Source organism: Hyperoodon ampullatus (genome assembly GCF_949752795.1).
Source record: "Hyperoodon ampullatus genome assembly, chromosome: 2".
Lineage (NCBI taxonomy): Eukaryota > Metazoa > Chordata > Mammalia > Artiodactyla > Ziphiidae > Hyperoodon > Hyperoodon ampullatus.
The window spans coordinates 87,341,826-87,360,878 of NC_136915.1; the positions used below are offsets into that span (position 1 = coordinate 87,341,826).

At 34.0% G+C, this 19,053-nt stretch overlaps 1 protein-coding gene across 1 annotated transcript in view; it reads right to left on the reverse strand.

The window, feature by feature from the left end:
* DPYD (dihydropyrimidine dehydrogenase) overlaps positions 1 to 19,053 on the reverse strand; it is a gene marked incomplete at both ends in the record, with an annotated part of 823,320 nt that overhangs the window by 455,248 nt on the left and 349,019 nt on the right. The window contains 3 exons of the mRNA XM_079721437.1: positions 3,061 to 3,271; positions 16,073 to 16,242; positions 17,966 to 18,073. Of these exons, the coding sequence (XP_079577563.1) occupies positions 3,061 to 3,271; positions 16,073 to 16,242; positions 17,966 to 18,073 (489 nt within the window). The remainder of the gene's footprint in view (positions 1 to 3,060; positions 3,272 to 16,072; positions 16,243 to 17,965; positions 18,074 to 19,053) is intronic.

The window sequence follows — 19,053 nt, forward strand, 5'->3', positions numbered from 1 at the left end:
CTACTGTAATCTAGCTATTACTTGGCACATAGAAGTTGTTCATTAAATATTTCTTACAGGAATTAATGTGTGTATGAATAAATGAATGAATGAATGAATCAGTTCAGTGAAGGAATAAATATATTAAGAAGAGAAATAGGCAAAGTCTGAACTTTGGAAAGCTAGAGGAAGAAAAGCAGTCAGTGACAGTAGGAAAGGAATAGTTAAAAGAAAGAGCAAGAAAATGGAGTGTTGGACTTCCCTGGTGGCACAGTGGTTAAGAATCTGCCTGCCAATGCAGGGGACACGGGTTCGGAGCCCTGTTCCGCGAAGATCCCACATGCTGTGGAGCAATTAAGCCTGCGAGCCACAACCACCGAGCCCGTGTGCTGCAACTACTGAAGCCCGTGCACCTAGAGCCTGTGCTCCGCAACAAGAGAAGCCACTGCAATGAGAAGACCGAGCACCGCAATGAAGAGTAGCCCCCACTCACCACAACTAGAGAAAGACCACTTGAAGCAACAAAGACCCAACACAGCCAAAAAATAAATAAATAAAGTACATAATTTTTTTTAAAAAAAGAAAATGGAGTGTCATAAACACTAATAATGTGTTACAGCTTCATTTCCAAAGCACTTTCCCATTATTTCATTTTAATTCTGACAACAGTCCTGAGAGGTAGGAAGAGTATATATTATTATCATTGTTTTTTTATAGAGGAAGAAAGCTGAGGCTCAGAAAGGTTAAGTGGCTCGGAAGAGAGTTTTTCACACAGAAAGAAATATTTAACACTGTCAAATGCAGAAAATAGAATATGGACTGAAAAGATGTCACTGAGTTTGGCATGAAGTTCACTGGAGCCTGTGCAAAGTGAGGTGGGGAAGGATGGAAGAAGAAGGGCAGAAAAGCAGGTTGATGTTTAAGGAAAGAGATTATAAGTAAATATATTAAAATATATCATACCACATATGTAATAATCACAAAGGTACCACACATAAATCACATCACATGGGTATCAAGATGGGATAAAATTCAGGGTAGAAGAGGGAGACATGAATATCTTCCCTTCTTACCCAAATGGACAAATTGCTTCCTATAAACTGATTTTCACTATACCTGATACATGTGCACATGAAAGTTTTCTTTGAAATTATTATTTTAAGATTTTAAATACCATTTAGATAAGATCTTCTTGATCAACTTCTAACAAATAATGATTCTCTCTACTTTTTTTAAATGCTTTCCATTCAAAAAACAATATTGAATATATTTAGAAAGCAGTAGAGGCATGAATGCTATTTAACATTCCAACTCTTCCAGCTCCCTTCTAACTTGAAAGTAGCTCTTATTAATGTCAATATTGAAGGGCCCTCGTAAAGCAAGTAATTCTATTTGAGGAAAAATTTCCCAAGCAGTTTGTGTTTCAAGTCAGCAGGAGGGGGGAAGAAAGGAAAGTGAAGAACCATTTTTCCTTGATTTCTCTAATGTATAAGGGGTAACACATGTAGAGCACTGGAAGAAACAAACACAAGTAAATTTTGGAATAAAATACACAAATAAATTCTTAAATGACTTTGTCAAATAAGCACAAATAAATCAAATTCTCTTTTCTTCTACTTCATATTTTAAATACTAAGTTAAATCTTTCACACACACAGGAACATAAGCTTTGGAAAGCTGTTTTCTATGATCTTCTAAGTCACATCTACTTTAAGTTTGCTTAGGAAAAGATATATTTTTCTTAATATTAGAGTTGTCAGTTGTGGAACATAAATTTAGATGGTAAAATAAATTATTTTTTGATAGGCAAATAATCAACAGAATTGCAAGTTAAATATGATTCAACTTTTTACTCAATTTTTGGTCATATGCAGAGCAGTAAGAACAGTATGATTTTTTTAGATAATAGAATGCAATTTATATGTTGTTCTTTTTTTCCTTGCTGAACTCATCAACAAATAACAAACCACACTCTGACTATGTCTACATATCACATAAACATCTAGATGAAAAGTGACAAATTCAGGCCATCATCCAGCTATTCAAAAACATTTATCTTGATGACATTAAACATCTGGATGTTTCCAAATACCAAGATGTTTGATGTCCTGCAGATAAAATATCTTGATGAGTGGTTAAAATTTTCACTTATCTGTTGCAGAAATATGAACATTTGCAAGCATATATCTCTTTCTATTTCAGACACAAAATGTAATTTTAGCATGGATATAATAGGAAGTTATAGGAATCGTCAGGTTTAGATTTTTTTTTTTTTTGGTTACTGTTTTTCTTAATGAATCTCTGACCTAGAGAAACGTCTTTCTTTTATTTTCCTTTTAGTTAATAAAATAGTTAATTGTCATTTTGACAGCGTGTAGTAAAAGGTAAAAGATTTGCAAAATGAAGGCATGGGGAGGTACCTAAGCTTTATATACAATGGCCCACAAAAACACTGTGTGTGGGGAAAACAACACAAAATAGTCTTAGTTGATTGACTTATTATTCATTTGGAATGCTATATAAAACATTTCCTTTTCTCATTATCTTTTTTTTAAGCATTTTGTTCTTTCTTAGCATGTCCATTTATGCCATTTAAATAAAATGACAGGAGTTCAAACTTCCTAATTTGATAATTTTGATGTTCTAGTGATGATTTGGCATGAAGATAGTAGTCAACATGAATTCTATTTTTGACTATTCATTAGATCCTAATTTTCTTGAATCATTGAAGACTGGCTCTTACAACTTAACTGTCACATTTTCTTACTCTAGGTCTAATTGAAGAAAAAGCTATTCTTATAGAGGAAACAAGGCAAAAATTATTACAAAGTAGAACATGTATTTTGATTATAAGCTTAAAAGGAAGATTAATGTTCTTTTCAATTCCCACTACTTTAAAAATAATTCTCTATAAACATTAAATACCATTTCTACATCTTATAAATCAAGATTTCTTGCATTCCATACTAGAAGAAGGAAATGAATGTTCAAGTGAAAAACAATTCCCTGAAAGCTGGAAACCATTATGGCAGTAAAATAACAGACAATTGCATAAAACATTTCAGCTCCCGAGCACTCTACCTTTAGGATCACTCAGAACTGAGCCAAAGGCACTGATGACCACATCGGCTTTCAGATGGACTATCTGATCTTCATCTTCATTCCATTTTCCAGTTTCATCTTGCTCTGTCCGAACAAACTGAACAGCAACAATTCTCCCACCTTTTACTATAACCTTCCGTGGGGACAGGAAAGGCAAAAATTCACATTTTTCTTCCTTCGCAAGCTCCATCTAAAATGAAACAATAGAGAAAAACTTGAAAATGTTTCTTCTTTATTTAATATTTGATTTTTAATTCAATTATACATGCTGAAGCTTATAATGTTTAAATAAACATGAAGTTTTTTCTTTCACCAAAGCTGAGATTCAGTTATCAGCTATTCACATTTTATAAACCACTGACTCAGGAGAGTCTTAGACTGAAGTTGTCATGTGGAATTTTATAGATCATGGCATCACAAGATACTTCTCAAATTTTAGGTTGTGCATGTCCTACGGTTGGTGATGTGTGAGGTTTCTCACTATAGTAGCCTGGTCTCCTTACGCTTTCATTTCTGTAGGTTAAGTTCTCTTTTTAATCCTGCATTGTATGAAAATAAATTCTTACTATTATTACCAGACTGTATATATCTAAACTGGAAAAAAGTCAATAAAGTGGGTGAGCCAGTCTCTGGAAGTAAGTGATTAGAATGTTAGGTAGGAAAATAGATTAGAGGAATTCTGTAGAACCAAGAAATAAATAAGATTTATTTTTACTTTTCGTATAAAAATATGCATGAAAATTTCAGGACACAAGCATGCTCCTCTTGACGAATTCCCAGTTATTCCACATATCTCACATAATTTATTGTGCCATAAAATTAGACAACCTAGTTTTTGTTTGTTTTCGTGCCCATAAAGGGATTTCTATTAAGACAGAATGTTGATATTTATTTATTCCACTTATGTTTTGGAGGAAATACAGGTATTTGTTAATGTGATCCTAACCAGTATGTTGAATAGTCTTTTTCAAAAGATGTAAAAACATCCCACTAAAGAGGTTGAGAGGGTGTTGAGTCTTATTCTTTCCCTACCCCATGGAAGACAGGTAGATTCTCTGTTGACAAGTGAGGCTGAGAAAGTTGTGTGTGTAAGGCTTCAAACCAGGAATTATCTGAGCTACATCAAGATGAAAAAACTGAGACATAGAGTAACTTGCTCAATGTTCTGAAGCCATGGACCCATATCTCAGCACTCTATCCATAACTAGTGGTTCCAAACTTTAAAGTGCATCAGAATCACCTTAGAGGGCTTGTTAAAACACTGCATAGGCCCATCCCCAAGGTTCCTAGTTCTATAGGACTGGATGAGTCCTGAGGATGTGCATTTCTAACAAATTCCTAGGTGATGCTTTGCTGCTGGTCCAGAAGTAACATTTTGTGAACTACTGTCATTTTAGATTATAGCTGTCTCTGAACTTAATAGATCTATACCATGTATTCTCCATGAGACTAATAGTGCCCAAAAGGGAGCAAAATTGATTCTTGGGGAAGAAAAATTCTTAGAAAACATAAAGCATAGAGCCATAGCTTATAAACAGATATACAGAATATCTAGTATATTAAAATAACAGTGTGGGGGTAATTAGAAAAAAAATCTAAAATGACTCCTTCAAGGGATGATAATTTTTTTTTAATTTGAGAAATGCAATATATTACCAAATATTGGCATGAAGCTATTTCAGTCTACATCTTATTTAGGATATTTTTTGAATACTGGTTTTAATGGCTTAAAAATTGGACTACCTAAGATATTATCACACAATATTTTACTTTGCATTATAAAATTAAGAGGTTAGCAATAGCAAAAGTACTACATAAGTGGGTAGTGTGGGCGTTAAGTATACAGAACAGTGGATCTCAAACTGCTCATGGTTTACAAGGAAAATAGAAGTAAGTGGAACTGAATCAGTTTTGAAAACCACTTCCACTGCTTATTTGGGAAAGTTGCTGAATTTCTTTGACCTTCAAGTTCCTTATATATAAAAAGGGGATAACAATACCTAACTAATTGGTATGTGGTGTTTTTTAAGGCAATTCAGAAATGTAAAACACCTAAAGCAGAACTTAACATGTAGAAGGTGAAAATAAATGCAATTTATTTGTAGTTGTCATTTTCTGAATTCACTTTTTCCCCAAATCATTCCTTTTTTTTTTTTGCGGTATGCAGGCCTCTCACTATTGTGACCTCTCCCATTGCGGAGCACAGGCTCCGGACGCGCAGACCCAGCGGCCATGGCTCATGGGCCCAGCTGCTCCGCGGCATGTGGGATCCTCCCGGACCGGGGCACGAAGCTGTGTCTCCTGCATCGGCAGGCAGACTCTCAACCACTGCGCCACCAGGGAAGCCCCCCCAAATCATTCTTCAATCTATTTAGTACCACTTAGCAATAGGATTATGACTCCAATACAAAGGTAGCCCAAAAACAAAGGTAAAAAAAGGACAGGCCCAAGAAACTTGGACTACTCTTTAATTTTCTACAAAATAAAAATGTGTGATGTCTGGAAAGCAAAATATTCCTTAAATACCTCAATTACAAAATAAATAAAACATACCATGATATGTTTTCTGTATCACTTTTGTCCCATTTGCGTAATGCAGTGCCTTATAGCTCAATATAAACCAGTTATTGTGTTTCAAAGATGTCAAGTGATGCTAAATTTTAATGATAATGCCAAACTTGACTGGATAACAATGCCAAATGTTTATGGTTTGAATAAATTAATACATGATGTGTATTTATAATAGTACTCCTCTCTGTGGAGGGCAGAAATAAAACCCTGAACTTGGCTGTACACATATTGGGAGCATGTCTCAGGCTGATATAGGGTCTGCTTTGTCCCATTCTACTCTTCTTAACTATGAATACTTAGACAGTATATATTATTATATGTAGATAATCTCACATACTTTTTGCCATGTTTGGCATTTAATTTAGAAACAAAAATTGAACACTGCAAACAAATCAAAAATTTAAGAATTTAAAATAAGGTTACCAATGATTTATGCTTGAACATGCTTTAGTAGTACTCTTACCATGGCTTTTGACTAAAACCTATAGTCTAAAACCTACGTAGAGTTATGAACATGAAGAAACCATATGTTAATGTATCCTTAGCTCATATCATAATTTTCCATATATGCCAGGGTTGATACCAAATATTTAGTATTCATGCCAGCTATCTGACAGTGCACGGAAGTCAGCAGGTATATACATTGGCCCCCAAAGAGACTATTCTAAAATTCTGCTTTTGAAACCTGCAATGTTATTTACTTTCTCAAACATTTAAGATTAGACTATTGGGCAGCAGACACAAATCACACTCCTTCCTGCTATTTTACTATTAGGTACCTAGATTTTTCATTTTACATAAAAGAGAGGAAAAAACTTTTAAAGGAAAGATAGAAAGACATGATGAACATATGCAATTATTTGGAAAGTATTGATATTATATTGAAAAAAGAACTGAGATAATAAGATATATCTTAGTCAATAGGGGAATATTAGGAAAATGAGAATTGAAAGTAAGTGAAGCCATATGTTAAGTGAAATATCCTTTGCATTATTTGTGGACAACAGAGGAATTTACTTTCACTGTTTAAGAAATCTGTCTGACAAGACAAAAATAATAATAATACTTATATAGCAGCTACCCTTTAAGTGCTTTATACATAACTCATTTTAATTTTCAACCAGGAGATATGACACCTATATATTAGTTATTTTTAAAGTATTTCTTCAAACCAAGTTTTTCTCCCTGTTATGGCTCAAAAGGCCAATAACACCCTGGATATCATCATGATTTACAGATTTATCAACCGACCTCAGGCACTCTGCTGCTTGCTGGCCTCACAACCAACACTTTGTGGGAAGAAGTATTATTTCCTTCCTACAGAAGAGAAACTGAGGATCAGAGAAACCAAAGGTATATTAAGAGATGGCAAAGCTTAGCTAAAATCCTGATAGGGCTAGAACAAAATCCTGTGGTATTCAGTTTTATTCAAAGGCAGAAATTGTGGTATATTTGAAATAATGAGACTTTGTATGGTTCCAGTTGTTGACCCTCAAAACAAGGTGAATTAGAACAGGAAAGGATCTAACCAAAGGCAAATTAAAGGTAAGGAGTTGGCTGGATAAAGGCTGCCTTCAGTGGGAAAAGGAAATCCAAGCTTCCTAGTCTAAGTAAGTTTAGAGGTACTATATAATCATGAAATACAGGAACCAAATGATGGACTTATGAACCCAATATTGTAAATTAGTTAATGGAGACTCCTTGAATCCAGAGGAAGGATAAGTTTAGAACAAAGAAGTACTACTTCATAAAGCAAATAGTAGAAACATAAAACATTATCTCAAGATATAAAGGTGGAAAATTAAAATAGAATTTAAATACATTTATTTGTTAGACAGTAAACTTCAAAAAAACTCTTTAAGTACAGAAAGAATATCTTACTAACTTTCTATCCCCAGTGTCCAGGAGTGACATTCAAATATTTAACAAATGATGAGCACAAACAAATGAACATTCAGACAGATGCCTGGCAAATCAGGATATACTCCAGCTGATATGCCACATGGAAGGTTATCAAGTGAATTTCAGCCGTATCAATATCTATCAAAATAACTGGCACACAGTAGACATTGAATAACATTTTGTTTAGCAAAATGAATGACTAATATGAAAACCCAGAGGACATTCAAGCTAACAAAAGGGAAACCAATTAGTAGTATGTGGAGTCAACAGCTACTAAACATCCATCCCAAAGAAAGGAACACAGAGCATGCAAAAGACATGCTACCTGACCAGAGCATCCTATGTTGTGAGTTTGAAATCAGAAAGCAAATGGTACTTCTCCTCAGTTGTCAGTTACACTGCCATATGAAAGTGATGGACCAAAGTGACCAGTGGTCTAACCTCATGCAGTGGGTCTTAATATTTTATTGTTCAAATTAATCAGTCTTCTGTGCTAAGTAGTTTACAGATGTCAGTGTTAGTGGCTTTTAATACCTAATGTTTGTTAATGATCATTAATAATCAGCAGCTCAGAGTTTGGTATATGGACACTTCTGTTCACGGCACACATATTTATTTACTTGTTTGATGGAGCCTGTTCTCATGAGGAACAACTGGTACATCAAGCAAACATACAAATAAATATCTCTTGTCTTTTTCTCCACCAATAATTACACAAGGGAATAAAAGACAAAAGCATCTATAAGGTTCCATTTTTGAGGTTCAATAAATCAAATTGTTACTTTCTTTTCATACTGTATGAGGAAAGTGAAAAAAAAAAACACTTTTTGGCTTTGATTTTTACCACCATATTCAGGGAAAATATGTGGTTGATGCAGAGTGAAATAAAAATAGAGTGCTATAACATGCAATAATGATCATCATTTTAATGATTAACTTTATGTAATGTGATGATTTGGTCTGATTAATATTACAGGCATCATACTGTGGAAATTATGAAACAACTTAATTTACTATAATTAAAAGCATGATGTCAACTCATTTTTAGATTGCATATAGGCAAAGTAAGCATAGGTTATAAACCATAATTAGCAGAATTCAAAACTAGCATACATTAAACTCTAGTTGCCAAAGTTTGAGAAACGATATGAAGAAACTATATTCTTTGTAAAGATTATCCTCTAATAGCTAGACATTTAACAAGTTATCAATTCTGTATGAACATGAGGACCTCAGAGATGGTATTTCAAATCAAAATTGTCTGGTAGTCTGCTTTGGCCAGTGATAATCCTGGACAATATTATCTTTTATTTCATCGCTGTTAAATTTATTTATACTACATAATGAGTCCAATTAATTTATAAATTTACCATACATTTATTAAGTACTTATTATGTACAAAAGTGGTGTAGGTGCTGCAGTTAATAAAATAATCCCTACTTTCAAAAATCTCATAGGGGCTTCCCTGGTGGCACAGTGGTTGAAAGTCCGCCTGCCGATGCAGGGGACACGGGTTCGTGCCCCGGTCCGGGAAGATCCCACATGCCGCGCAGCGGCTGGGCCCATGAGCCATGGCCGCTGAGCCTGCGCATCCGGAGCCTGTGCTCCGCAGCGGGAGAGGCCGCAACAGCGAGAGGCCCGTGTACCACACACACACACAAAAAAAATCTCATAGAGGCAGACAAATCTGCAATTATATTGTGTGATAACATATAAACACCTTCTGTTCTAATGACAGATAAAAGGGCATTTTACACAGCAGTTGTGCAGGTCAAGAAAGGTCAGCCTGGAAAAGATACAGCATAAACTAATCTTGAAGGATGAGTAGGAATTAGTTACTGAGAAATTCTGGTATGGAATAGATTATCTTCCTTTGGTGAGGGAAGATGTAGGATGGTAAGAGAGTTAATCTCAAGAAATAAAGGAAAGTGACCTGGTTAAATCCCCTTGTAAACATGCTAATGGAAAACAAACTATCAACCAGCATTTGCAAGTGGGAGAGCCCTTATCTGTGTAAAGCTTTTGGCAAGATATACCTGCTAGTCTAGGATTGCTATGGTAAACAAAACCAGGGAAATATGGATTTATACAGCAAGGCTCTCTCTAAAGAGTCAAATAACCTATGTAACTATCTGAGTATAAACTGGAGATGTTTTATAGTTAAAACAGCTTCTTTTTGTGTAAGTGATGGAGCTACAAATGTTACTTAGAGACCCTACATTATTCTGGATAAAAGCACATCCTGATGCAGCAGGATGGGACCTGGAGAACTGTACTAGCAGTCTTGCACCTCTTCTTGTTTACCCCACACTTCATGTTTACTTATATCCTTCAAATTATTTATAAAGCTCGATGCAAGTTATATCTCTAATTCATGTGAGTTTGATTTCACAATCCAATCTTCTGGTTATTTTGGTTACCAAGGAGACGAAGGAAGATAAAGAGTCAGTAAACTCTGACGATCCACTCTTGATCTCATCTTTAATTTACTAAATACTTCCTAATGTATTTTGTACTCTTTGTTTATACAGACTCACAGTCTGTGGTGGAATGCAGAGCAATTTTGATATGCTTACCACTCTCTGGAATCTACAAGCTAATTCTGCAATTATTATTTTCTTGGGTGAAAAAGTTTGCTGAAACCGCAAGTTGAGTTTCCTTCTTTTAGTACCTCCTATGGTGTTACAAGCATTTGGCTTCTTTTAATTTTAAGCTTTTAAAATTGAAGAATCTTGAACAGAAGAAAACATTTCTTCACATGAGAGTTGTACTACACATTTGATATAGTTGCTCCTTAACTATTTTGTGTCATGATTGAGCTGCAAAAACCAGAAATGCAATGCACACATAATTTATAGGCTTAAAATGCCTTTGCACAGGTATCATAAAATACATCTTTTCTAACAAGAAGAGGGTATTTTTAAACGTTACTCATTTATGATTGACAACATTTTCTTAAATCTGACTAGCTCTTATTGTTCCTCATCTTATATTTTGCTACAGTCAAGCATTCCTGGCTATTGTTGGAGTATCTCACAAAATTACCTTCTGCATAACTTTGGTGCCTTTGCAGTATCTTCTTCCATCTTGAAATGCCTCTTCATATAAATTCTGTACAAATCAGGATCCTCTGTTTTATGCAACCCGCTAATCCTCTCTGATTCTACAACTTTTTATTCATTTTTCCTTTGGTTTTATACATTGATTGGTTGAATTTCTTTTTTTCCTTTTTTTAAAAAAAAAATTCTCAGCTATTTTTTAAGAGACTGAAGCCCAGGAACAATTAACATTTTTCAATCTACTTTTAATACTAGGTTGATATTATAATATAATACATTAAAAAAATTTAAATTAAAATATAAATAATTAAAAATAACTACTTATTTAAAAGCTATCGGAAGTAATTTTGAGGTATATGTATATATATAAATATAAATTATATATTTTGAATATTTCATATTCATTTAAAGTCTTCCTATAAGGTTTTCAATGTCCCTAAAATATTTTATTCAACGTGCTTCATTGATCTGTTGTCTTGGATCAAGCACTATTCTATACTTTCAGTCAGACCCAAGTTGAATGAGCCAATCCATTTGAAGGAGACTGCACTTTAATTTGTGGGATGAGTATAAAGTAATAACTACCCTATGCGGTAAGTGCTCTAATATAAGAAGCATAAAGAGCTATAAGGTCTCACAGGAGGGAGAGGCTAATTAGAATGGGATTAAGGAAGCCTTCAAAGAGAAAATGACATTTAGAGCAGACCTTGAAGGATGAGCTCACCTCTTAAGAGAAAAAAAAAATCACTCTAAAAAGAATGACAATTTTATTTTGGTTTTTGCATTAATCCATGCATGGTTTTCATTTATTTGTATCTTTTAAATTGTGTGCATGTCGAACATGTGTTTAAAAAATTATACAAATTAATTTTTAACATTTTCTATTTATATAAAAGAAAAGAAGATATTGGAAAGCTGAGATGAATATTATTAATGGGAGAGGCACTTCTAAATTTCACATAAAAGTTAATAGAGTAATAGCAACATAAAGTTTAATAGAGTAATAACAAAATATCATTATTTAATAAGGTTTGATAGTGACTTGATACCAGTTTAAAATGTTCACTGTTAATGGATCTGTGTGTATATATGTGTATATATATATTTTTCATATATATAGTATATATATATATACATTGGAAAGTTGGTAAAAAAAGGTACATAGTTTTTAGCTCTACAGATATTCCTAAGTCAACACAATGCAGCCACCCCCTTGGGTTTTTTGAAAATAATTAAGCTTTTAGAATATATAATCTTGAATGCCCACAGGATTTGTTGGCTCCTGGCCTATTTACAGTCCTTTTTTTTCCACTCACCATCTGAATTATCACATGTAGTGCAGAATTCTGACAACCACACCTGTCAGCTTCTTTGATATCCATGTCTTGAGTGCAGCAGAGTTTACCTCACCAACTGAGGAAACATTAATTGCAACTCGTTTCAAGTGTAATATTTATAGATATTGCTAATATTTTCAGTACAGAGTTGCTCTCATTCCATGAAGAGAGAAAGTCTTCCTGTCCAGATTCCATATCATTCACAGATCTTTCTCTAAATGTTCAAAATACAGAACTTGGGGAAAGAGAAGAAACTCTGAGAAGCATCGTTATAACACTGATTTTACAGATGGGCACATCAGACTAGAATATATAACCTAGAACCAAGTACTTCAACTTTTAGTTAATTCCTTTTTGACTGTTCCATTCTACCTCTCATACTACACTGAAATTTCAGGCTTTTCAAAATGTAAACACATACAGATCCTTGGAATGTCATTCCCACATCATCATAAATTATTAAAGGCATACTTAATATCTTAGTACCAAGGGAGTCATTAACTACCATTAATTAACTTTGTGTTCCTGGGGACAATTGTGTGTATGTGTTTGTTTGCAGGTACCTTCATATCTCCAACCATGCTAACAGGTCTTTGATTACCTTCCATGGAGAAAGTCAACTGAAATGATGTGCAGGTGACAAATATTGAAGAGCTGCTATAAGCATCACCCTTACTAAGTAAAATTAAATTTGCCAGCTTATAAAGTTTATTTTCTAAAAATAGTGCCATGGTCATATCTCTCATAACTAAAAAACTAGAAAACGTTAGCTACTGGTAGGAAAATGCATGTTTAGCTAGCCATAGTTAGATGATGAAAGTATCTACGGATGTAGCTTTAACATGATTATTTGATATTAAAAATATCTGAGGGGAGACCTATAGATCATGCCACATGAATGATCTATTATGGGGCATGCTGTGTGGTACCAGAAGGATTCAATTAAAAGGTACATTTTTTCACACTAAGATGTGTTATTTCAGAGTTTTAGTAACAGTTGAAGAAATTTTTGACTAACAGACCAGGCAATCTGGTTCTGTTATTTTATCATTAAAAATAATAAAGTAGCATTATCAAAATAGTTGACCTTCTGAATAGCTAAAATACATAGAAACAGGCATTATCAAAGTTAAATCAGTTACCATTTTGGCAAATAAATAGGGGGGAAGCCAAGGGGTGCTAGGAAGTAAAATAGAGAGCCCATTTAAAATACAGCAGAATTGGGCTTCCCTGGTGGCGCAGTGGTTGAGAGTCCGCCTGCCGATGCAGGGGACACGGGTTCATGCCCCGGTCCGGGAAGATCCCACATGCCACGGAGCGGCTCGGCCCGTGAGCCATGGCCGCTGAGCCTGCACGTCCGGAGCCTTTGCTCCGCAACGGAAGAGGCCACAGCAGTGAGAGGCCCGTGTACCGCAAAAAAATAAATAAATAAATAAATAAAATGGCAACTCCTGTCTCCTCTTCCACCACACCCTCTCCCCAAATTCACGCTTTGCTTACTACTATTTTAACTATTTTCTCCATTGCATTAACCACTGTTCAACATACATTTATGTGACAATTTATTTGTTTGGTTGAGTGTCTTTCCTTACTAGGTATGAGCTCCATGAGGGCAAGAATTTCTATCTGATGTGTTCACTGCTGTATTCCAATTGCCTAAAGCAGTGCTTGATACACAGTGGATGCTCAATAAATGTAGGTTGATTAAACAAACAAAAAAACAAACAAGCAAACAAAACTTCTACTTCTACTTTCTCAAGTAATTAATTATCTGGTCTCGTTTTGTGTGTCTATGTGTGTTCTACTTATGCAGAAGAAATAGCCACTACTCATTTCTAGTGACCCTTGCCAATGGAAGATGACTATAATATAAAGCATGAAGTAAACTGACATTGCCATTCAGGGGTGTCTTCCCTTCCAACTTTCAAGATGCAGCCAGCCTTTCATAATGAAAACTTCTCTGACTTTAGATTTAGAAAAATAAGATTTAAAATATTTAGTTCAAAACATATTGCTCAAACACTTATTCTTTGCTGAGGTCCTATGCTATGCATGAGGATACAAAGATGAATCAAATTAGTTTCTGTCTTTTTTTATCTTAGGCAAGTCACTTTACTCCAGTACGGCTGTTTTCCTTTTATTTGTACCATGATAAGATTGCACTAATTGATGCCTAAAATGGTGCTCCAGAGAGAGTGTGGAGAAAAGGGAACCTTCTTGTACTGTTGGTGGGAATGTAAATTGATAAAGCCACTATGGAGAACAGTATGGAGATTCCTTAAAAAACTAAAAATAGAAATACCATACAACCCAGCAATCCCACTACTGGGCATATACCCTGAGAAAACCGTAATTCAGAAAGAGTCATGTACCAAAATGTTTCTTGCAGCTCTATTTACAATAGCCAGGACATGGAAGCAACCTAAGTGTCCATCAACAGATGAATGGATAAAGAAGTTGTGGCACATATATACAATGGAATATTACTCAGTCATAAAAAGGAATGAAACTGAGTTATTTGTAATGAGGTGGATGGACCTAGAGACTGTCATACAGAGTGAAGTAAGTCAGAAAGAGAAAAACAGATACTGTATGCTAACACATATATATGGAATCTAAAAAAAAAAAAGAAGAAAGAAAATGGTCAAAAGAACCTAGGGGCAAGAAGGGAATAAAGACACAGACCTACTAGAGCATGGACTTGAGGACATGGGGAGGGGGAAGGGTAAGCTGGGACAAAGTGAGAGAGTGGCATGGACATACATACACTAACAAATGTAAAATAGATAGCTAGTGGGAAGCAGCCACATAGCAGAGGGTGATCACCTCAGTGCCTTGTGACCACCTAGAGGGGTGGGATAGGGAGGGTGGAAGGGAGGGAGATGCAAGAGGGAAGAGATATGGGGACATATGTATATGTATAGCTGATTCATTTTGTTATAAAGCAGAAACTAACACACCATTGTAAAACAATTATACTCCAATAAAGATGTTTTAAAAAATAAATTACATAAATAAATAAATAAATAAATAAATAATAAGTAAAATAAAATGGTGCTCCAGAAAAAACTCCTATGATTACAAGACTATCTCCACCTTGGATTTTGGAAAAGTCTGAAAGGATAGTGTGGATGGAGAAAATCCTGGAGAATAAAGTTGACATTTTTAACTCAGTCATGAACCAGTGGTGACTCTGATATTTTAGTGAGATTAATCTGTAATGTGGTTAGTCTATATGTGACAAATTACCTATTGACTACAGTTATAATTCTTTCCTAGAATAGAGACTCCAAATATGTTCAGGCATTCTAAAGCAAATCAAATTCATAATACTGATTTGGATAAAATGAGTAATTTATCTTTCTATAAATACATTTGGTTCTTGTTCTCAGAACCAATACCCTTTATAAGGCATTATCTTCCTTAACGTTAAAATCTGAGAAGTCTGTGGTACATGTATCCAGCTGATGTTTCATCTAAGATTAGTCACCAGTCACCTGTTAGAATGAAATGATTTTAAATGTCATTTTTAGTAAGTTAACTAATTATTAATTCTAAATAATGCTTACATTAGAGCTCTTTTAAGAAATAAATGGAAATCTCTTTGTTCTACTGCCTTCATAGCAGAATGAATTAACTATAAATATTATCTATATCTATATCTATAGATATAGATATAGATATAGATATCTTTGAATGCAGCTTGTAAATTTGACTTATGGAAAATTCCAAATGTCTCTAATTAACACATTCTCCTAATTAATATCCATATATTTTGTGAAGAGTATCTAGTAGTTGGATATGTAAAACTTAGCACATTCCACTGTTACTAGTTAAATACAGTACCTTTCAAAGATATTAACCCTGAGAATAAGAAGCACTTGTGTATTGACAAAGATAAACTTCTCATTGTATCCAAATCAGTATTATAAAATAATTTTCTTTTACTTTGAATGTCTGTACTAGAAAAAGCAACTATGGGCAACCCAGAAATTTTTAAATGTGCATCTCACAATCTGAATAACATTCTAATGATTTAAACTGGGAGACTGCACATTAACAGCTACATCTTCTAAAATTTGTTGCATGACAACTCCATATTTTCTGATGGTTCCATTTTACCTCCTCAGGGACAGCTCTTATATGAACAAAGCCTTTTCTGAAGACGATGAACACTCGGCGGGCTCCACAACGTAAAGCAGATGTTGCACAGTCGAAAGCTGTGTCTCCAGCTCCGAGTACAATCACGGCTCCCCGTATCGATGGCAATGGAGAGTGACAGGCACACATTCCTGAATGATGAAAGGAAAACCCCATTTTCAAGTAGAGAAACCATTTCTGCATGACAGCTCAAAAGATACTTGTACTCAAAGCAGTGTAAAATTGCATCTTGCAGTTTTCGAGGATGGAGTGTCACTATCAAATTATTCTGCTTCATTGAAAGACAGTTTTATTCCCACTTTAAAAATATGCTCATACATGTAATTTCATAGTCAATACCTTTAACTTCTTTTTTTCCTTCTAGAAGGATAGATATAACACATTTTGAAGAGTGTGGGTCATAATAAACTGGAATCAATCAATTTAAACTCTCTGTCAAAGTTGTGCTATGTATTTTTAACTTATTGTCATTAAATTTCTTTGTTAGAAGAAGAAAAGTGATCCTTGTGATCTGAGTTAATAATTTGTAGTATTTCATTAAAACCTTTTATTTAAAAATCATCTTATAAGATTTCTAACATATAGCCCTGCTGTAGAGTATATTTAGTAAGTTTTGAAAATTAACATGCTGAATATGTTCCCTTTATGTAACTGAAGAATTTCTGAGAACTATTTTCTTGAAATAGTTAAAATAAAACTTTCTCCCTTTTACTGCTTTTTTCCTGGTTTTGTTTGTAAAACTGAGCAATAAAAGAAATATGACTCTCCAAGTGAACATTTCTCAGCAGCATTTATATGAATATTTGATGTCCATATGAAGATTCTTTAAAAAGTAAAATGCAGGTGTTCGCTATGTATTAGGTAACACTGTATTATTGGATTAAATAAAACTGTTGACAAGATAAATTACTATAATTTTTGAAATGGCACCACAGATAGCATAATCATTTTGCTTGAAAGCGTTTGTATTTGGGATTACATAATTAGCCTTTTGTAATTCTCAAATACATGCTATGTGTACAGTGATCTTCCCTAGCAAGCATCGTGTTCTCTTGGAAGGAAGAGGACGAAGATGGTACACAACTTTAGCTGTAAAGTTCTACAGATTGATCTAAGAGAGAAAGTTTCTTATCTTTTTCAATTTTAGGAGAATAAATGTAGATTCTTATCTTTTCCATATGTAATTGATGTTAGAATATCTGAAGTTCAGAATTCTTTAAAAATATATATTTAAAGGAGTTTGACTATCGGGTTTTAGGGAATATATTATAGCTTCTTTAACACTAAGATGATGACTCTAGCCCAGTCAAAGCAGAGGACGGGCATAGCTTCCAGTTGTTCTTCCTTTGGTGTGTGAAGTGATTTCACACAGAGACTAGGTATTAGGGTATCCATCAAAGTGTTTTGTTTTAATTTCATAAAACTGTGGTTCAAGAAGAGACTGAATCTTTCAGCTGGTGTGGATACAAATCATGGAAGACATGATCACTTGTCCTATTTTAAACAAACAAACAAAAAAAACAGTTCCCAAAGTGAAGTTCCTGCCTTTTCTTTTAAGAACATCTTCTGATGTTTGTTAAGGACACTCTTATTTTGAAGCAACTTTTCATAATGCAGTTTAGACCTGCATAAACACAGTGAAAAATCCTTATGATGATGTTTGATTGGGAGGATGGACAAATAGATGATTCTGGCTAACAGTAATGTCAGATTTTTTTTTTTTCATTTTACATTGGTGTTATAAAGGATGAATTGGAGATCTGGACAATTTCCTACTGAGCCTGGACTTAATATACATTCATAATACACATAACAACATAGGTAACATTAGGAACAGAAGACAATATGTGATACCTGCTTTACTGCTTTTGGCTACAAGTGGCAGAAAGTCTTTGGATGTATAAAACCCCTGGTCCTGTGTCAGGCCTTGGAAGATGTGATCCTTTTTGGGTTCTGGCAAACCTAAGTAAAAAAATGTATAAAATATCATTAGCAGGTCGGAATGACTTTCCTACTGACTATTAGAAAGAAAGTAGAAAGCTGTAATCATTAAGATAATGTGGTTCTTAGAGGAAAAAAATCTATAAGCAAATTAACATAAAAGAATGTACATAACACAATGTAACAGACCTCAGAGTATACCTTTAATACATAACTAAGAATACATCATAAATCACACATTCATGTGCACATGTACATGTACAGAAACATGTATACTCACATATAGTGTTAAGGGGAAAATCCGGTTATATTCTTTCCTCATGTCATAAATAAAAATAAATTTCTGGTGTATTAAAGTGCTAAATATAAAAAATTCATCACAAAACCTAAAAGAAAATATCTAGTTTTATCTAGTTCCTGAATATGGAAGGTCTTTCTAAGGGGAGGGGAGAAAGACTAAAAAATTTTAAAGGAAAAAAAAAGTATTTTACCACAAAAATTCAGCTAGTTTTACACTTCAGAAATATTATAAATAAATTAAATGCCAAGTGATTAGCTAGAAGAATATTTTAACAAATAAAATGTCTTTTCTATATAGAGACATTTCTCAGTTTTAATGAGGAACATATTAACTTTTCAATAGAAGCATAAACAAAAGGTAACAAAAATTGGGATAACAAAAAATATAAATAGTTTATTAGCACCAAAAATCTTAAATCCCCTAGTAATTTAAGAACTGTAAGTTAAAACAATGAGATATTGATTTCTCCTCTATTAAAAAGTAAAGGGTTTAAGAGAATTACACTATATGGCAAGGTTAAAGATGTGATTTGTTATGCTCTTTTGGTAGAAACTGGTGCCTAATTCTAAAAAAACAGTTTTGAATCTATCATAAGAAAATACTAAGACATGCAAATAAAGGTTTGATGTACAAAAATGGTCAGTGCAAAAAAAAGATAAGAGAGAGAGAGAAAGGGTGGAGGAATATCAAAATGCCAACA